This window comes from Aethalodelphis obliquidens, unplaced genomic scaffold (assembly GCF_003676395.1).
Source record: "Aethalodelphis obliquidens isolate GAN/ISIS:26980383/991018 unplaced genomic scaffold, ASM367639v1 scaffold46, whole genome shotgun sequence".
NCBI lineage: Eukaryota > Metazoa > Chordata > Mammalia > Artiodactyla > Delphinidae > Aethalodelphis > Aethalodelphis obliquidens.
This window is the reverse complement of record NW_020837990.1, coordinates 8980950-8999164: the sequence shown is the minus strand read 5'-3', so window position 1 is coordinate 8999164 and position 18215 is coordinate 8980950. Positions and strand designations below refer to the sequence as shown.

General features: G+C 45.1%; 1 protein-coding gene across 2 annotated transcripts in view; it reads right to left on the bottom strand.

Moving 5' to 3' along the window:
* Window positions 1-558: 558 nt before the first annotated feature.
* The window catches only part of CADM1 (cell adhesion molecule 1), a 335046-nt gene continuing 317389 nt past the window's right edge, over window positions 559-18215 (bottom strand). For both annotated transcript variants that reach the window (XM_027082245.1, XM_027082246.1), the window contains 2 exons: window positions 5580-5711; window positions 559-3595 (listed from right to left, as the gene is read on the bottom strand). In XM_027082245.1, the coding sequence (XP_026938046.1) occupies window positions 3477-3595; window positions 5580-5711 (251 nt within the window). In that variant the 3' untranslated portion in view covers window positions 559-3476. The remainder of the gene's footprint in view (window positions 3596-5579; window positions 5712-18215) is intronic.

Here is an 18215-nt window from a genome sequence, read left to right as displayed (position 1 = left end):
CAGACTGAATCCTGCTGTACACCCGGCCTGGAAGCCCCAGCAGCCTAAACAGTAAGTGAGAACAATCTTCCGTTGGCGGCCAGGCTCGTCCTCTGCAGATCACGTCTTTTTGTTAAAGGAGAGAGAACTTGAAATGAAGAAGGATGAATTGTGAAGACACGAAATCCCAAAGGAAGAGACAAGTGGAGCAGGCAACACAGGGGAGTGGGTGTGGGGTGCTGGGTGGAAACAGGGGAGTGAGGGCGGGAGACGCATCCACGGGAGGGGCCGTCCTGGGCCGGCCCGCACTGCAGCCTGCGCACCTGCACAGACGGCTGAGTCCGCGATGCCAGAGCACCTGGCCCACCTGTCCGCTGAGAGGGGAGGAGAGATCAAGGGCAGGAAGGATGAGCAGAGGAGGAGAGAAGGCGGTCCCGAGAAGCCCAGCCGGCAGCACCTCCTAGCATCTCCTGCCCCTGCTCCTGGCCCTGCGCGAGGTGCTAAGGAGGAAGCCGGACCAGGGGCCCATCTTCTCCCAGGCCGAGACGTCCGTAAGAAGTCCATGATGAGAAAAAAGGATCACTTTGTAACATTAATTTTTTTATTAAGAAGACAGATATTTTATAGTACTTCTTTTTTTTTCTTTTTTTTTGTAAAAATGGTATACATGAACCAATACAAAATGGGAATGGAACATATGGATATGGAGTTTCATACACCGTAACATCGTTCATGTACACCTCAAAACCAGAACTGCCTAAAGGGAAAAGTCAGACGTTGGTGTGACTAAAGAACAAGCTTATTTGGCATCAATTATACATCCTTCATTATTTTATATTCCTTTAAAAAACACAAAAAACAAGTTTGTTCTTTCTTCACTCTAAAAAAAGTGATCAACCTGTACAAAGTAATACTCAACAATACATTTCAAACAGTGCACTGTATACTTAAGAAAAAAATACATAAACCAATATACAACTAAAATCCATAATTTCCTGTTTTTGCTTTGTTTTATTATTATTATTATCTTTTTCCAATGCATGGGGCCTACACTTCGCAATCTACCTGAGACGGAAAACACCAATCAAAACACATGAACCTGAGACATGTCAACATTGTAAGCCATAGAGTCACATCAGGAGCACTGCACTACTGTACACTTTTCAAAACGGAAAGATGGGAGGTCCCCAAAATGAGATGCCAATTCAGTGAGCAATGGTAGGGTTTTGTGGGGGGGTTTTGTTTTTTTTTGTTTGTTTTTTTTTTTTCCTAAAAAGAACAACTGAGAAAAGCCTTTCAATGACATGCTAAATGGTTCTCACCCTTCGATACGATTACACTATGGTCGGAATGGGTGCTAAGGGCTCGGAATAGAGCTGCACATTATAAAATTCACTGAAGAAGGGATGTTTGTTGTGGCTTTTTGTCTTGGTTAAGTGCCTAGGGATAGGAGAGGGGAAAACAAAATGCTGCTCAATATGGATTTTCTTTTACATACCAGTCCGTTCCCAAAAGGCCCCCATGTTGCAATGGTTCTATCAAAGGTTAAAATAAAGACAAGAAAAATAAACACGCTTTCAAACAACAAAGAGTTGACACTTTTTTTCCCCTTAAATAAATCAGCGTAAGTTTTCCACATAATGTAACAATAGTAAAAATGCATCTTGCAAAATCCAAAATTACTCACTGAAAATGTTATATAATATATATTTATATATATATAGATCTATCTGTTTTTTGATGCCATCTTTCCATAGGGACTGTATTCTGGAGTCTGGAGCCTTACCAAAACGTACGGTAAGAGTTTAGTTTTCGTCCTTCGGGACTACTTCTAGATTTCCTAGACATTTCAGTGAAAATCCCCACATTTCTTTAAAAAAAGGTAAATGGTAACTTGACTCCTCTACCTCTTCCCAAGGCTCCCCATCCAAGATATGTTCAAGGTAACTTATTTTAGTAGCTATGCACTATGGCTGCCATCATGCGAGGATCAGTAATTTTTTGGCAGACGGTTCTTAAGGCTGAGGAAAGAGGCCAAGGCTAGTGTATGAAAGGTAAAAAGATAAAAACACTCACATTTGAGTTTTGATTAAGTAACTGAAAAACCCCTACATGCTGTTTTTCCACCTCTGCTCTGACCTTTTGAGAACTGAGATGGACAGCAGACCAGTCTGAGAACAATACTGGCCCTTCTTTTGTATCTCCTGCCTTTGTCAAGCCAAATCTGAAGGAATGAAAGTTTCACACGGATTCGAGTTGGAAATCCCAGCATGACAAATATCTGTAATATACAGTACATGCAGGCCACATCCTACTGCCTTCCTAACTAAGCACAAAGCAAAAAACAAAACGAAACAAAAATAAAACAAAATAAACCCTGTCCCATTCAGTCATTCGCACACGAGACGGACTTGCTTTTTCCTACAAATTAGTGAGAAGTAAGGCCGATTGGGAAAGGTGGATGGAATCATTTGGAACAGAAATAACCAGAGCAGAACTATCTTTCCCCCCTCCCTACTTCCCTTTCTGTGGCAACTCAAATTTGCCCACTTATATAAATGGAACAGACCTCACCTGTCACGTCTGTTTAGGGCACTGAAAAAGGAGGAGCCCTTTCCGCCCCAAACTTTTCTGGACAGCGTGGGGTATCTATACTGAGCCGTCTACAGATACAGAATTAAAGACAGATTCAATCTCATTGTGACACACCTCACTTGCAGATAACCCTGTACAGTAATGTAGTTCCACAGCAAACAGAACAGTTTCTGAATCACAGTCTAAGTTTTCTAGTCTTCACTGCTCTAAGTATTTGAAACATGGGCAGCAGCAAAGAGTTCTCATTGTTTGTTCACCCAAATCTTTACGACAACAGAGAAGAAATGCATTATGGATACACTAAATTCTGAACTATGAAATCTAAACTGTGCTGGTTCTCCTTTTATGAAACTGAATTTTGAACAGAAAGCAGTTACTTCAAAAAATAAACAAAGGAAAGGAAAAACAATAAGAAAATAAGGGGGGGGGGAAGATTCTAAGGAATCCCAGCAGGCAAATTCCAAAATGGGAGATTTTGGAAAAAAAAAAAATCCAAAGTTTTTTTGGAAAAATAAATGCGCACAAAGGAGGGAGGAGAGGGAAAAAAAAAAAAAAAAAAAGGAACACAACCAAGAAACGAAAAACAAGGCACAGAATTTTCTGCAATCTATCCAAACTAAATCCAAGTATCCAAGTTTGACTTGGTAGGAAGAAATAAAAATTGAAAAAACAAACAAACAAAAAAAGAGGTGTCAAACAGCAGAGTGTAATTTTCAAAGAACATTTCTTTCTTTCTTTCTTCTTCTTTTTTTTTTACACAGCAAATCCCAAGCCTTCCCAGTCTCACACCTTTCCACCCATTCGTAAAAAACCACACGAATTTCTCGCAAATTCCAATATCACTGTCTCTTTATCATCTAAATAGGGCCAGTTGGACACCTCATTGAAACAAAAAGGCTGATCTAGATGAAGTACTCTTTCTTTTCTTCGGAGTTGTTCTGTCCTCCTTCTGCATTGATTATAGCTGTGTCTGCGTCTGCTGCGTCATCGGCTCCTTTGGCTTCATGAGTGAAGTATGTACCTGAAAGATGAAGGGGTAAAGCACCGTGACTGTCTGATGGCCTCTGTGTAAAGTGGTACAGAGATGGCAACCTGCTTTATGGCCATCATCAGCCGAAGTGGTGTGCAGGCAGCAGAGGGGAAAAAACAATTGGAAGAAGAGAGCGAGGTGGGTGAGACAAATGGGGATCCGGGGGTTCCAAAGGCACCACTCCAACTGAACCGCTGCGATATAATTCAGCAAATGAGACATTAGAGCCGTGATTATGACCAGAGGATGTCAGCAGAAGAAGACGTGAGTGGGAGCTAAAAATGCAGAAAGCTGGAGAGCTGCTGACAGTAAACGCCCAGGACCAATGGCCAGATATGTACACGGACATGGTTAAAGACCAAAGCAAGGAAGAGCAATTAGCCAATAAATGAATTAGGGCCCTGCTGACGTTCTAGTGTCATCTCACATCATTTATCTGAACCCTCGTCTCCTGTCTTCAGGAAGCACTGTGGCCTGTCCGTAAGTGAAAATGTGCTTCAACTTGCACAAGGAGGTTTGGTTTTCTTCTGCCTTCCATCACAGAGTGGGGTTCCAGATCAAGAAATAATCTGATATTGTAACAGCTGGAATCGAGGCGTGGGATCTGCCTTAAGGAACAAGTGATTCTCGCTCCTGATGTCACTCTAGCCCGGACCCAGATTCATGGATTTGCTAATTGGCATAGCCACTTTATAATGACAATAGACAGAACATTAACGGAGTTGGTGACACTCTTTATCAGCAAGTCCCAATGGTTTACACAGAGAAAGACAAGGGTTGCACCTCAGTGTGAAATACAGGTAGAGCTTCCACTGCCCTTCATAATCAAATCACCCTCCTCCCATTAGCTATCGTATTCTCCAAGATTCTTAAGTAAGAAAGGCCGATCTATTTGTTGTATTTTCAAGTTTTCAAAGTGACAAGTCTGAGAAGGCAGGCGGTCAGACGGTTCCCCCACATCCCTTTCCGCTATAGAGTATGCCCTCTTCCCTGGGTCCCCTCAGCTTCTGTGCAGACTTTGGCCCTGCTCTCTGGCCAAACAGACTGCCTCCTGGGCGTGGGCGGAGGGTATACAGAGTGCTGGGCCTGTGCAGCACTCACTGAAGGACCCCCAGTACTGAGGGCCCCAAACCGTTTTACGCTCGAGACGGGCACTTCGGATTCTAAAGGTGATCGTCAAACACCTTGGACCTCTGTTGCTGTGCTCAGGGGACCCTCCCCAAGCCCGAGTTCTACAATCAAGCAGACTGCCAGTGCCTGGAGTTTATACTATAGGAAAGGCTCGGGAGCCCACTGCACAGCACTTGAGAAAAATACCCAAGAAAGACAAGGGCCGACAAACAAAGGGAAGGATAAATTATGGAGGGGAGAGAAGAGGCTCAGAGCAGCATGGGGCAGAGAGGAGGAGCCTTCCCGAAGATGATTGCCCATCCAGACGGCACAGCTGATAAGTGACATGATTAATGGCAATTTAAATCAATTGCACTCATAATTTTAAAAATACATATTTATGTGGCTTTTAAGGCACATCAAACCAAGAAAGTATCCTGGCTGCTGTGACCAGCTTACCCAGAGTTGGGGGTCGGAGAGCAGGGCTAGTCTACCTGCATCCCGCGAAGCAGAAGGTTATGCAGCTGCCTTTTCCCTGTTTATCATTTAGGGGTTTGATAAACCACACCTCACACACCAGCCCCTCCTAATTTTTACTCTATCCCCAACAATGAACTGTAGAATAACGCACCTATAAAGCTGTTCATTTAGAGAAAAACCCAAACCAAGGAGTGCTACTCATCACCTCTCAGAGTCCTAATCAGCCGCTGCTAAGATTTCTGTTTTTTTCTCTCCCAGTTTCAGGAATCAAAGAGGCTGTGTGGCCACAGAAACCGAACTGCCTATCAAGGACAACCTCCAAGTCCCCCAAAGGCAGGCGCCGTGGTGATACGAGGCCTCCTGGCTGCCCAAGCGCCTGGCTTACCTTTATGTCTGGCAAAATAGCGCCCCAGGATGATGAGCAAACACAGCATGGCAAACACCACCACGGCCACGACGCCGCCAATCACGGCGTGATCCACTGCCCTGATCGCGCCTTCTTCACCTGCTCGAGAATCTGTTGAAATCAGAAGAGGAATAGGGATGTAGAGGGTATTGTGAGACACCAGTAGCCCTGGCGACACTGCCTCCAGGGTCAGAGGTCACCTTCTTTCTTAATGGAAGAGTCAGAGAGAACAGTCAAGATGGATCAAGTTCCACCGAGGGGACCTGCTCAGCGCTGCATTGACCTGTGCTCCCCTCGAGGCATTTCATTCTAAGCGGCATCGGATGCTAACGCAGGTAAACAAGCTTAGGGAGCAGGGAGAGAAGAAATAGAGTCTGTCCAGTCCTGACCTGGTCTTGGCATTCCCTCTCTCTGTAACCAGCTGCAGGTCCTGTTCAGGAGGCCGACCTAACTATTTAAGGGCGCTCAGAATGGCACCTTCAGGCCGTAACGGGAGCTGTGGAGGGCTGGCTGGACCATCTTTCTAGAGATGCCCAGGGACTTATTCCCTGCCAGGCATTTGCATGGGAAAAGTAAGGAGCTCAAAAGCCCCAGCTGCCTAGAGATAAAACAAGGATTAGGGAACTAGAGGCAAGTGACATACCTGCTACATTTGGGATGTATGAGAGAGTAAGCCTCAGTCTAAAAACCTATTTCAAAAAAGACAGCAAGGAATAATTGTCCATTGCCACAGATGGTTTTTCTTTTATTTATTTAACACTTCACGATGCAATTAATTCTCCTTTATAAGCATCACTCCCTCGGGATGGCTTCTTTCGACTGGGGAACGACATGTTTGGCTGGGGGACAACTCCAAAGTGAACCCCGAATGAGCTATGGCCATGCAGAATGGATGTATGGCAGTGTGAACAATTTTAATTTAGGAATGTGTCTGCCTCACCCCTTGCTGCAATCCTAATGGCACCCGAGATTTATAATGTAGTAAAAAACAATTATTCTCCCGTTGATTAATACATTAACATTTTGGAGTGGAAGCTAAACCATTGTCTTTTTTTTTTTTATTGAGTCAAGTATGACACCTCCATTAAAATGATTTACTAGCTGCACCTTACAATTTAAGCACAGCAGCAACAGAAACGGTAAAAAACTTTTAACTTTACATGATTTGTGAAGTCATATGTGAAGGATTTACCATTTAAATCTTTCAGTACAGGAAGCGCACGGCCTATAAATCTGTCCCCGTAGCAGTTGCTGGACGCCTAAGAGAAATGCATTTCACCAGGAAGACGGAGAGTGCAAATTCGAGTCAATTTTTAAGAAAGATTTATCTCTGTCTCTCTCCAAAGAACAGAGCAAATCTCTGAAGCCTCCACCTCTAATAATATTTGAAGTTTATCGATCAAGTGTACAGATCCGTGACAGCTAAAGGTAATGGTGCTCTTTTGAGCCGAAACCTGATACAACGCTCTCAGCAGGAGGGCACGATTTACACTTTCTATCGATATTTCCAATTCTACTCTGAGATTAAGTACTGAAGGATGTGGGGAAATAACTCGTGACTGAGGGTTCCATGAAAAGTGCTTTAATTAAGAGTTTAAATTAAAAAATGAAGCATTTAAAGTATTTCATTAAGTTACCTTTGAAAGGACGACAAAAAAAAAAAAAAAAAAATCCCCAATCCAAACCCAAACAGAAGTGCCAAATCAGAGGCAGCAGCAGGTCGCCCAGGACAACAGGGTGAAGGGAGTTTAATTGGAGAATGGAGATGGGTTGGAGGCAGAGTGCACTGCAGCCAATTAGCCCACTCCGTGATGTGTGGGCCCCTCCAGCCACATGTCTAACAAGCTCCGCTTGAAATGTGGCAGAGTGGAATCTCCCTCCGCAGCCCAACGTGCTGCCTACTGCAGAGGCAACAGCCTCTGTGTCTTGAAAGTCATTTCAACGAGGCAGAACTCTGCTATGGAAACTTTTTTTTTTTTCTTTTAAGACAACAGAGCTTGTTGAAGGGGAGCGTGCCCTGGAGGGTGCCCCTGGACACGGGGTATCTGCTGGAGGACGGTGCTTTACATGCTGCAGACTCTCACCCCAACTGCACACGTTCAAAATTGCTCAGTGGGAGACCAAAGTCATGGAAAAGCCAGAAAGTTGTGCTTTCCTTAGGGAGCTGTCAAAATAGGGGACCCTGTGGGAATGAGAATTAGCTCATCTCCAATGGCCATGAGCTTCAGGCCTATTGAGAGATAAGGCTCTTTCAACTAAGGCTCTTTCAACTAACTCCCTGTGTCTTAGAATTGGGTGATGCCAGCTCCTGAGCAGCGGGGAAAGTTAGGTACAAGAGGCGAGAGGTGAAGAGAGGTCCCGTCCCAGGCAGATGGAGGGGAGGGAAGCTGCCCCAGCACAGGCTTAACCCACCGGGGGAAGCACTCCCCTGTCCTCTGTTAAAGGACTGACTTCTCCATGCCTAGGCACAGGAACATTCTAGAAGCCTAGGAATAGAGAGCCAGAGAGAAAACAGGGGCGAGGGAGGGAGAGAGGGAGGAGAGATGAGGAAGGAGGGGGAAGCTCTGTGATAAAGAAGAACCAACCAACCAACCTCACAGGATACGTATCTGTGGGATTAATTTTTCCAGCCAAAACCATTCTTTTGACCTTTGCTCCCCATGAACCTCAGAGCTGAAGAGGCTCCGTGCGGCTCTTTCCTCCCTGCCCTGTGCCCACATTAAATACCTGGGTTCTAGTTATCTTCCCTACCCTCAAGGACATACGTATTTTACAGATACTTATTTATAGGGGTAATCTCTCCTGCTATCTTCTGATACTCACTTTGATCAGAAAGTTTACTACCACCAGTTAATCCCCGAGACACCTTCCCTGCCTTCAGTCACTGCAGACAGACCCAGAAGGTAAGTGATGCTGCATTTACAGGGCACAGTGTGGGTTGCAGCTCTGCCCCGCCTCTTCCCACCCCTGGCCCGCCCCGGGGTTTACTGCAGCGGGCACTGATGCAGTCCTGGCCATCCTCCAGCGCCTGGCATGGCCTGGCGTCCGCTATGAAGAGTGGCGCTGTTTCCAGACTCGCCTCACTCCTTTTTGTGTGTCCACGTGTGGGTTGGGTGGGGAGTTTTTACAGTGCCGTTGATTGGTCCAAGGTGGTGAGGGGTATAGTTGGAGGCTGGTTACCTACCCCTAGATGCTGTGGACTGGTGCCTGGCTCACTGCACAAAGCAGTAACACAAGATTCTACACAGAGAGGCACCGGGCTAAGGGAGTAGGATGCAAACTGGAACCCAGGGTAGTATCAGCCACCAACAGGAGCACGGCTCTGACAAAGTCCATCGGCTCTGTGGCCTTTCCTGTTCTGCTCACAGAGCAAAAGCTCTGGCCAGTTCCGTGAGCGATTACCTCGAAGACAAAACTCTGGGAGAGTCTATGACTTTCACCATCATCCACAGATCCCTCTCCTCTTGGGGTGCAGACCCTTTCCCTCAGGTCCCATGAACGTGACGGGGGACATCCTCTCCAGATCTCGGGCTACTTTTCTGAATCAGGCAGAGAAGGAGACCTACAGATTCTGCAGCTGTCCTCAGCTTCTACACTGAAAACTAAACACTAGCAACATGGCCGATCCTCAGGCACGTGGACAGCTCTTTGGTTCAGAGGGAGTGTTTTCCTGTCTCTAAGAGACACGATTGCTCCTCTCAGTAACGGGTGTAACAGTGTTCGTCCTGCTGGGACTTAGCTTTTCCCCGTCACCGCAAAGAGGAAAGCCACATTTTGACTTGGTGTACATTTATGGCACAAAGGTTATTCCAGCCTTGAAGAACCAAGCAAGTTTGGGTGACACGTTCCGACTGGACTGTGGAATGCCATCCCGGATCACTTCACACGGGATTTCAAGTAACTGAGGCGTTGTCCTTCCATGAGCCTGATTTTCAGGGGCACTTTGTAGATGCTGGGAAGTGTCAACTCAGAGTTGGGGCCCAATCCTTCCTGCCTGCACTGTCCCGTGCTGCAGCCCCGTCTACGGCTCTAGGTGTAACACGAGACTCTTTAAGGACACCTCAGTCATGAACTGTTTAGTATTCGTGAGTTAGCTCTTCTTTGGGCAAAAAGCTGTAACAACTTGGCTCCAGGTGAGGGTTTACTGAGCTGCTTGCAGAATTCTAAGTTGGCTACTACTGCTTGGGTCACAGCTTCAACCACATGGGGTTCCCATTAGCATCTTAGAAACCGCCAGGACAAAAAAATTCAAAGACTCTCCCAAGAGTGATGGCCCAATCTGCTCAGTTTTCTTTACTTTGGGCCAGGTGGCCTGGCTTGATCCTGTCCTCGTGGGCAATATGCAAGGGGGAGTTCTGAAGACGCTCGTTCCTTAGGGTCTGACAAGAAGAGTGACGGCTAGTGGAACTTCAGCCTCCTTCCCCTCCCTGCAGGGGCCTCCTTTTCTCTACTTGTTATTACTTCTCAAATGACTGAGTGCCGGGGCTCCGGCAGTCACGCTGCCTAACAGATCCCGGTTGCTATGGCTACTTTACCACCTGGCACGGGATGCCTGACATCAACTGCCATGTGAATGCCTTAATCATGGATCTGCGAAAAGCCTGGGAGGCTCTGTTGCCCGAGGCAGAGATCCGTGGATAGCTAGGGAATGGCCAGGATGTCCTAGACAAGCTCCTGGCAGACAGCGACGTGGGCAGAGGGGCTGCTGAGCAGACTGCCCGCTGCAGCTGCAGCCGGCCTACCTTCAGCCCAGGCGGACACTCACATTGCCACCTCGGAGGAGCTGAAGTGTGATACAGTAATACGGTTCGAGCACATGGCGGAGGGCGGGAGGACCACCCTGCCCTGGCTTTCCTTCACCTTTCAACCCACCCTTGGCCTGGGCTAGAAAGCACGCTTAAAAACTTGTGAAGAGCTAGACACTCCCCTTAAATGCACATACTATTTTTAAACAAAGGTTATAAACTACCTGAGGTCTCATCTTCAAAATTAATACCTAAAACATAGGGGAGGTTCTAAGGAGATGGGTCTTCCTACCTCTATTTATTGGACAATTCATATGCTCAACCTTCTGTAATTTCTCTATCAATGAATAGCTGGGAAAAAAGTGAAGCTGTTGACTTTTCACAGCAGTTCTGTCACTTGCTTTAGTTCTAGTCTTTTTCCTGGGCTGCGGTCTGGCTAGACAAGCCAGTTTAATTAGAAACTTCGAGAAGCGGTGTTCATGGTGGAATCGCTGCCCCCTGCTTCCTAGGGCTGTAGGGATTAGTCTATTGCATAGGAAGCTTAGTGACTATGATGTCATTTGTTACTTCTTACTAGAAAGAAAGAAAAAGCCTGACAGTGGATTTTCCACCTCTGAGACAAAACCAAAATCTGACCTCAAAGACAAAACAAAACCAAGCCGCAAACCTGGCACCATCTGCAAACCGCAGCTTCTCATTCTCATCACCTATTGCAGCTCCCGCCATGGCAACAAAAATAAGTGTGCATTTTAAAAAGCACAACTTTATTACTGAAGGGGAACAAACTGAATGGCATGCGCTGACAAAATGCCACATTATTTGCTAATCCTAATATGTTATTCTTCTTTAAGATTTGCTTTTCTCAGCAGCAATTCAATTATAGATGCTACAAATCCTTCTGACATTTAATTCCCTCTTGTCAGAGAGTAGTAAATGTATACAGTACATGCACAGCTTTCCCATTAAGATGTTAATATATATTGGAGCACACTAGCCTCCGTGCAGCATAACATTTCTTTTCTGTCTTCTGAGAAAGTGGAAGGGAAGGAATAAATGTAAGGCAAGAAAAATCATGAAGGTTCTCACACAGCATCCCAGGCATCTAGGACTACCCCTCGGCTGCATCTCATTCTAGCAACGTCACTGCAGCTATGCTACTGTTTCAAAGGAACTATGTTAAGCTACTTAAAGGAAAACTGCAGTCATCATCATCATCATCATCCTGCCACCCAGAGCTCCGCAGGTATTCACTGAGATCAGAAGTACCACACACGGGCTCTTAGGCGGTTACTGCCTATGTTATCCTCCAGAAACAGGCCCGAACAGGAGATGCAGGGAGAGTTAGGACCTCACATCCTGTATGGCCCGCTGGAAAGTGCGCTGGACTTGCCCACAGATCTGGCCTAGAAGCTGGGCTTCACTGCTTTTCTGTGAGACTCCAGGCAGGTCAATCAGCTACTCTGAGCCATGGAACACCATCATACAATTCACAGGGGTGTTTTGAGAGGCCAGTGTGTCACTGAATATGAAGGGGCCTCTCTGGGCCAGGGCTTGGCATATCATAGGCACTCAAGAAGTGTTTGCCAAGTTGAAATCTGCTGTAATAAAGCCTACAGAGGGCTTTATTCCAGTTCCAATCACTGATTCCAGGCAAATACTTACTAGCTCTTTGGGGTGAGGGTCGTACTGCACACTCAGCATTGTTCTCAGAGGGTAAGATGCCCCATAGACACTAGCTGAGTTGAAGTCACCAAACCCCTTCTTTTCATTTACGTAGAATGGCACACAGTGTGACTGGTGGTCCTGGGTGGTGGTCAAGGCTGTGAGCCTGGCAGTCCTGTGAGCCGCCCAGTCCAAGTTATCACTCAGGTGTACCATTTAAGTATCAGGATATTAAGCTCTTGCTGTCAGCTAAACATGAGAACAGGAGTTTTTTTTTAATGTTGATTTTTCTCCCTTCTCAAGTAAACTTGATTTTGTTAATGTAACCAACAGTGGAAATGACTTGATGCAAATCCTCCCAAAGACATTAATCATCACCAAAGAGACCACAAGGCGCACTCCCGAGTCCTCCCTATTCATCTAACGATAAGGACTTAGAAGTGTGATTGCCTTTTCCATTTTAAGCAACAGGAAGGCACTGAGGATGAGACTGGAGTTTTCCTTAAAGGAGTATACATCTGATAAAGAGAACAGGGTTGTAAAAGTATTTCTAAACATACATTTCCCACTAGAATCTCTCTCTGGAGAAAGATGCTTCAGTGGACCTCAGGCATTTGGGGGTGTGAGGATGGATTAATGAATATGGTGAAGTCACCCCAAAGCAGTGTCCAACCTGTAGAACTGGAATTCATATTTCGTGTTGTAGCCTGCCAACTCTTTAATTTGGAGGAAAATTTCCTATTTGATGGTCTCCTTCCTCCCCATGGGGGAAACAGCAGCATGTTGGATTATGGGAAGATCAGCAATACCATGAAATTCAAACTTACATCATGGTGGTAAAGTCATGGCCAAGCTGGCACGGACCCAATATGATTTGTCAGTCCACTGCCTTGTACTAAAAGGAATTTTAAAATAAGGTAATCTACATGTGTTAACCTTCTGCAACTCAACACTTTCCCATGGCATTTAGGACCGTCTCAGTGGGAAATCCATCGCATAATTTAGGAGATCAATGGGACAATGGCACTGAAAACATCTGAGCAGAGTTTAAGGTCCCCTTTGAATGGGAAAGAGCGTGATTCAACGCTGGAAGAGATCTTTCCCGGTCGTCAGCACGTGGCTCTCTACCTGATGGGCTCTGGAGAGCTCAACATTCCCTGCTTCATTCCTTGGATGCACAGACTGAATCGAAAAGGGTCCAAGAGGGAAAGAGTTCCCAAGAAGATACCAGGGCAAAGGAAGTGTGGATCTCACAGAGGAAGGATAACCACTTTAAACCTAAGTCTCGGGCTTCCCCGGTGGCGCAGTGCTTGAGAGTCCGCCTGCCGATGCAGGGGACACGGGTTCGTGCCCCGGTCCGGGAAGATCCCACATGCCGTGGAGCGGCTGGGCCCGTGAGCCATAGCAACCTAAGTCTCTGTTTCCTGAAGAACTGGTAAGACCCATATGTTTAAATTCTGATTCTGTCTCTTGAGTAAATTATTTTAACCTCTGGAGCCCCAGTTCCCTCATTTGTAAACAACCCCTTCCTTAACAGTCTCCCAGGATTTTCATGACGATCCTCCCATGGCTGGCTCATGCTCATCTCTTGGTCTTCTTGTCCCAGTGGCCTCCCCTGGTGAGCATTTCTAGGCTACCCTCCACCTCTTCCCAGCCCCAGTCACTCACTTTCACTTTACCCAGGTTTATTTTTTCCCACAGCATTAGTCTGACGTTATCTTGTGTTTTGATCTTGTCTCCCTGACTGGAATGTAACTGTACAAGGGCAGGATCCTGGCACGTGAAATCCAGGGCAGCTCCAGCCCCTGGTTGGTCTTGTTCACTGCTGCATCCCTGGTGCCCAGGCCTGAGCACAGCACACAGGAGGAGCTCAAACAATTGTTGAATGAATGCGGATCAAATGAGATCATATGTGTGCATAAGCTTCCTGAGCGGTCAAATACTACACAAATACAAGCTAAATGAGACCTCGCCTGCGATTTAGGGGCCAGATCTTGAATTCGTCTACATAGTCCAGCTGGTTTTTGATGTTTTTCTTTATCATCATCATTATTATTACTAGCCTAACAAAAAAATGCAATTGCCTGTTTGGCAAGTCTGGGCCATACTTTACATGGGAGCCAGTAAGGAAAGAGTCCCCCCAGATGCTATGTCTATTGACAGTTTCTTACACACATTTCAAGCAAGTTCAGCCGGACTTTGCGGACACTCACAACAGCCAGATGGTCTTATATCCCACCCCAAAACTGATAATCTGGATCTGAAGGCCTTTAAGTGCTTCCATGAACTACATCTAGACCATATTTTGAGCCCGTTTCCTCTGTAATCCACTTAAGGGACTATAGCCGGCTCACCTAGATTCTTCCTTAACACCTGGCATGGATTATCAAAGCCACTTAGAATCTGCCTTCCATCCGTACTTTTCTATGGACTGTGAGGGAGATGTTGATTTTTCCAGATCACTTTCTTGTATGTAGGGCCAGAGTTGAAAACGTGTCTCTCTCCGGGAAGCACGAGAGCTCTGAAATTTCTTGTTGGTGCCTTTGCTTCCAAAGCAGAAGCCTGACGGATTGCTCTGATTGTGCCGGAGGGCCATTCCCTGGCAGGCGGCATATTCACCACCACACTCCACTAAACAGTCCCCGAAGGACCTTCCATTGCTGAAGGGAGGGAGGCAGTTGGAGGCATTTTTTTTTAAAGTTTTAAAATAAAATAGAAGGATAAATAGGCTTGAAGCTATTCTATTCCACATGGGTGGCAATAACCACCAGCTGTCACGGGGAAATAGCAGATGTAATTGATAAAGCAACGCAAAACTCTTGTGGATCCGTCATCAATAAAGTTAACACCCAAAAAGTCAATGAAAGGGTTCAAAGTGGAACTGGAGAAGCTCCCCAGGTCCTCCAATAATTAAATCACTGAACTACACACAAGCATAATTTTTTAATGCAGATTAAAGAGGAGGATCAGCTGGGCCACTTGCTTTGCCGGGTGAGGCTGGGGCACCATATGGTGCTGGGGAAACCGTCATTAGCTGAGGTGGCAGTGGTGTATGGGGGAGGAAGCGGGACAAGGGGCCGGCAGAAGACGGACCATCATTATTGTGAAGGAAACGCAGGATATAACATTTATCCATAATAAGGAAAGAATGAAGTTTCTACCCAGATGGAGCAGGGAACGGATGGTAATATTATTCATTACCACAGCTTAGCATTAAATGTACAACACCTCCTCTAATTTATTGATGGACTGTTTAAGACAGGTGTTAACCTGTTTGTCTTGTATTATAATTGAATTCAGTCTCTAGGCTACAGAAATTTAAGAAGTTCATCCTTTCTCAATCAATATGCTCTCCTTCAGTGACCCATTTCAAGACAGCTTCATAAAAAGTAATGTATTTTGTTTTAATAAATTTAAACACTATGACAGCTGCTCAATTTTTATCGGGTGTTTTTTTTTCCCCTTCAGATGTCTCTTTGCTGCCGAGTGAAGCCATGCTCACAATCAATAGTAATTGATTAATCAGCATCCCCTTTGAACAAAGGTGCTAATCAGTTTTTGATTAGTTCATCAAACCAGATGCAAAGGCAGCCCGGCCCCAGCCTGACAGATAGTCAGGGTTCTACTTGACTTATGGCTCCCTCGCAATATACAACGGCAGCGTTCCTGGACGGGGGAGGGGAGGGGGACAACGTAATTATTAATTTAACCAAATTATTATGAACACAAACAGTTGTTGGCTTATCACTCCTGACTCAGGGGTGATTGATAGAGCTGCAGCAAGGCTGCCTCTGACTTGGTGCAGAGCAGAGAGACCTGGAGTATTCCTTCCTTGATGATGCTCGGGGAAGGGATAAGGGCTGATTTCGTCCCATTTTCCTAAAGAGGAGAAAAATGACTCCTGCATATGAGTGATCCTGTCCGGCTGATATGCTGAGAGGGATCAGGGCCAAGGAGAACTTGGTCCCTTCTTCGGATCCTTGAGAAGATACAATTGCCACTGTGTCAGAGGGCCGTTTTATTTAGGGCCAGGATCGGAACTGAGGAGTCAGTCTTCTTACACTCAGCATGATATTCCAAGCAGGGAGAAGAACTCATTTGCTCTTATTTCCCAAAAAAAATCAAGCTAACATTTTTGAAACTTCTCTAAATATACCACCACCAAGAGGCAAAAATAAAACACTCCTTTGATGGCTGGCTACGTTTCTAATCTTCTATTTATTTATCTATCTAAACTCCTTGGGGTTTGGAATTCATTTATTCGTCCAACAAGTATCAACTGCGTGCTTATGATACGACAGGTGTACAGCAGTGAACAAAACCAATACGGCCTCCTGGAGCTTCCACTCTGTGGGAAAATCCATTAGCCAGGTTCAAACTGGGACATGCTACATAGCAGAAAAATAAAGGTGTCCCTGAGGTTTGACAGAAGCACAGAGGAGGCAAGAAATCTATCGCTTGTGAAAGATAGTGGTACCATCTTATTCTCTCACTGGGTAAGACCTGTAGTTAAAGCTGCACCTTAGCAACCAGCTATTCAAGGGAGCTGCTGTGAAATCTCTTCAAGAAGGGCAACATGGAACCCTTGTTTCCAAAAGGCTGGAGTCAGCATCTACAGTCCTCTGCCTTGGTTTCTCCTGATGAGGAAGGGCCCTTCCTTATTGACTTATTAAGAAGCAACTGATCAGAATGTTTCAAAAGCTGCAGCTGGTTGGCAGTGAAGTCCCACAACATCATGGGAGCACATATAATTGTTTAGCTCTGACCATTTTAAATCTCCTTCCCCTCCTTTATAGGATATGCTTCTTATTTTGGATTAGTAACACCTAAATCCTGGAATCAAGCATGAAACCTACTTTTGCAAGAGCTCAGTGTGCTGTGAAAAAGGTCTGAGGTGGATAATTAGTTTGCATCATGGTGTGTGACAAAACAATTGCCCCCCCTTTCCTTCCTTCCCCTCCCCTCCCCCTCCTTCTAAGATTAACTATGACCTGGCTTTTCTAGTCTATTCCACAGAAGGAGATGGTCAATATGAGGTTTTTTTTTTTAATAAAGATCTTGTCTCATAATCCAACATCCTTAAATAGCTTTGAAATAAAACAAATTTCTCATGAACCATTATATGCCTAGAACATAAAAATTATTTTAAGCCACTGAACAGAGTGGCTTTGGTTCAATCCCAAAGATGATTCAACCTGGAGGTCATTATTGACCTGGAGGTCTTTACAGCGGTCAGCCCCCAATCTGAAATATACACACAATATACAATCTGAAAATACACAGGGAAGAGAGGTGGGGGGAGGAAGAAAGTGTTAATAAAAATCTGTTTTTTCTTGAGTCTTAAAATCCACAATTGCGAATTGACTGCTCAGCGATCCAAATGGCTGTGTTGTGGAAGTGGATGGAGGGCCCACAGGTTGGACACTGCAGAGCCTTTTACCTAATGACTAGCCCTTACCTGAGAGGTCCTCACTGTCCAGTTCTTCTGCGGAATTGGGCAACTGAGTAAGGCCTTACAAGTAAAAACAAATCGTTTTTCTTTTCATTCCTCAAGGGACATAAACAAAACACTTAAGAACTGAGGATGAATTTCTTAAAAAAAAACATGAGCCAAATCTCTTGCCATCTCTCTCTCTTTCATGGATAGCTTGAATGTATTAATCCGTAAGTACGTTTCTCCAATCATTTCATTTTGTTATAGATACACAATTGAGGCAGAAAGATTCCTCAGTCTCCACTTTCAAAGCACATGAAACATGAAGGTGAATGTTTCTAATCACTCATTCATAACAGCATGCAGAAAGCAAAAAAATAAAGCCTGATTGTTAGCTATTGATGTTCTGATAGATCTCTTAAATACAAATAGATTGAGATGTTACATACGGATGTATGTAAGTTTTAGTTCACATTTCACTGTAAATTGAAATCCTTGGGCAAGAATGACAAACACAGTTCATTATCAATTGATGATGATCTGGGATCATCGATTTCAAAATGGTATGGCATCTGCTAACTGCAGTTTGCCTTCATCAGAAAATCTGATTTGCAAAATGGTTTTTTTTTTCAAAAAGAGAATTTCAAAAATCAGTGGTATTCCTGAAAAAATGAAACCCTCAAAGCTGAAAAAGCAGTTAGGTCAGGAGATAATCGAGTGGAGCTTGAAATGCCTGTATCCGAGTTAGCACCGATGTTGGCCAGCTGGGATGGC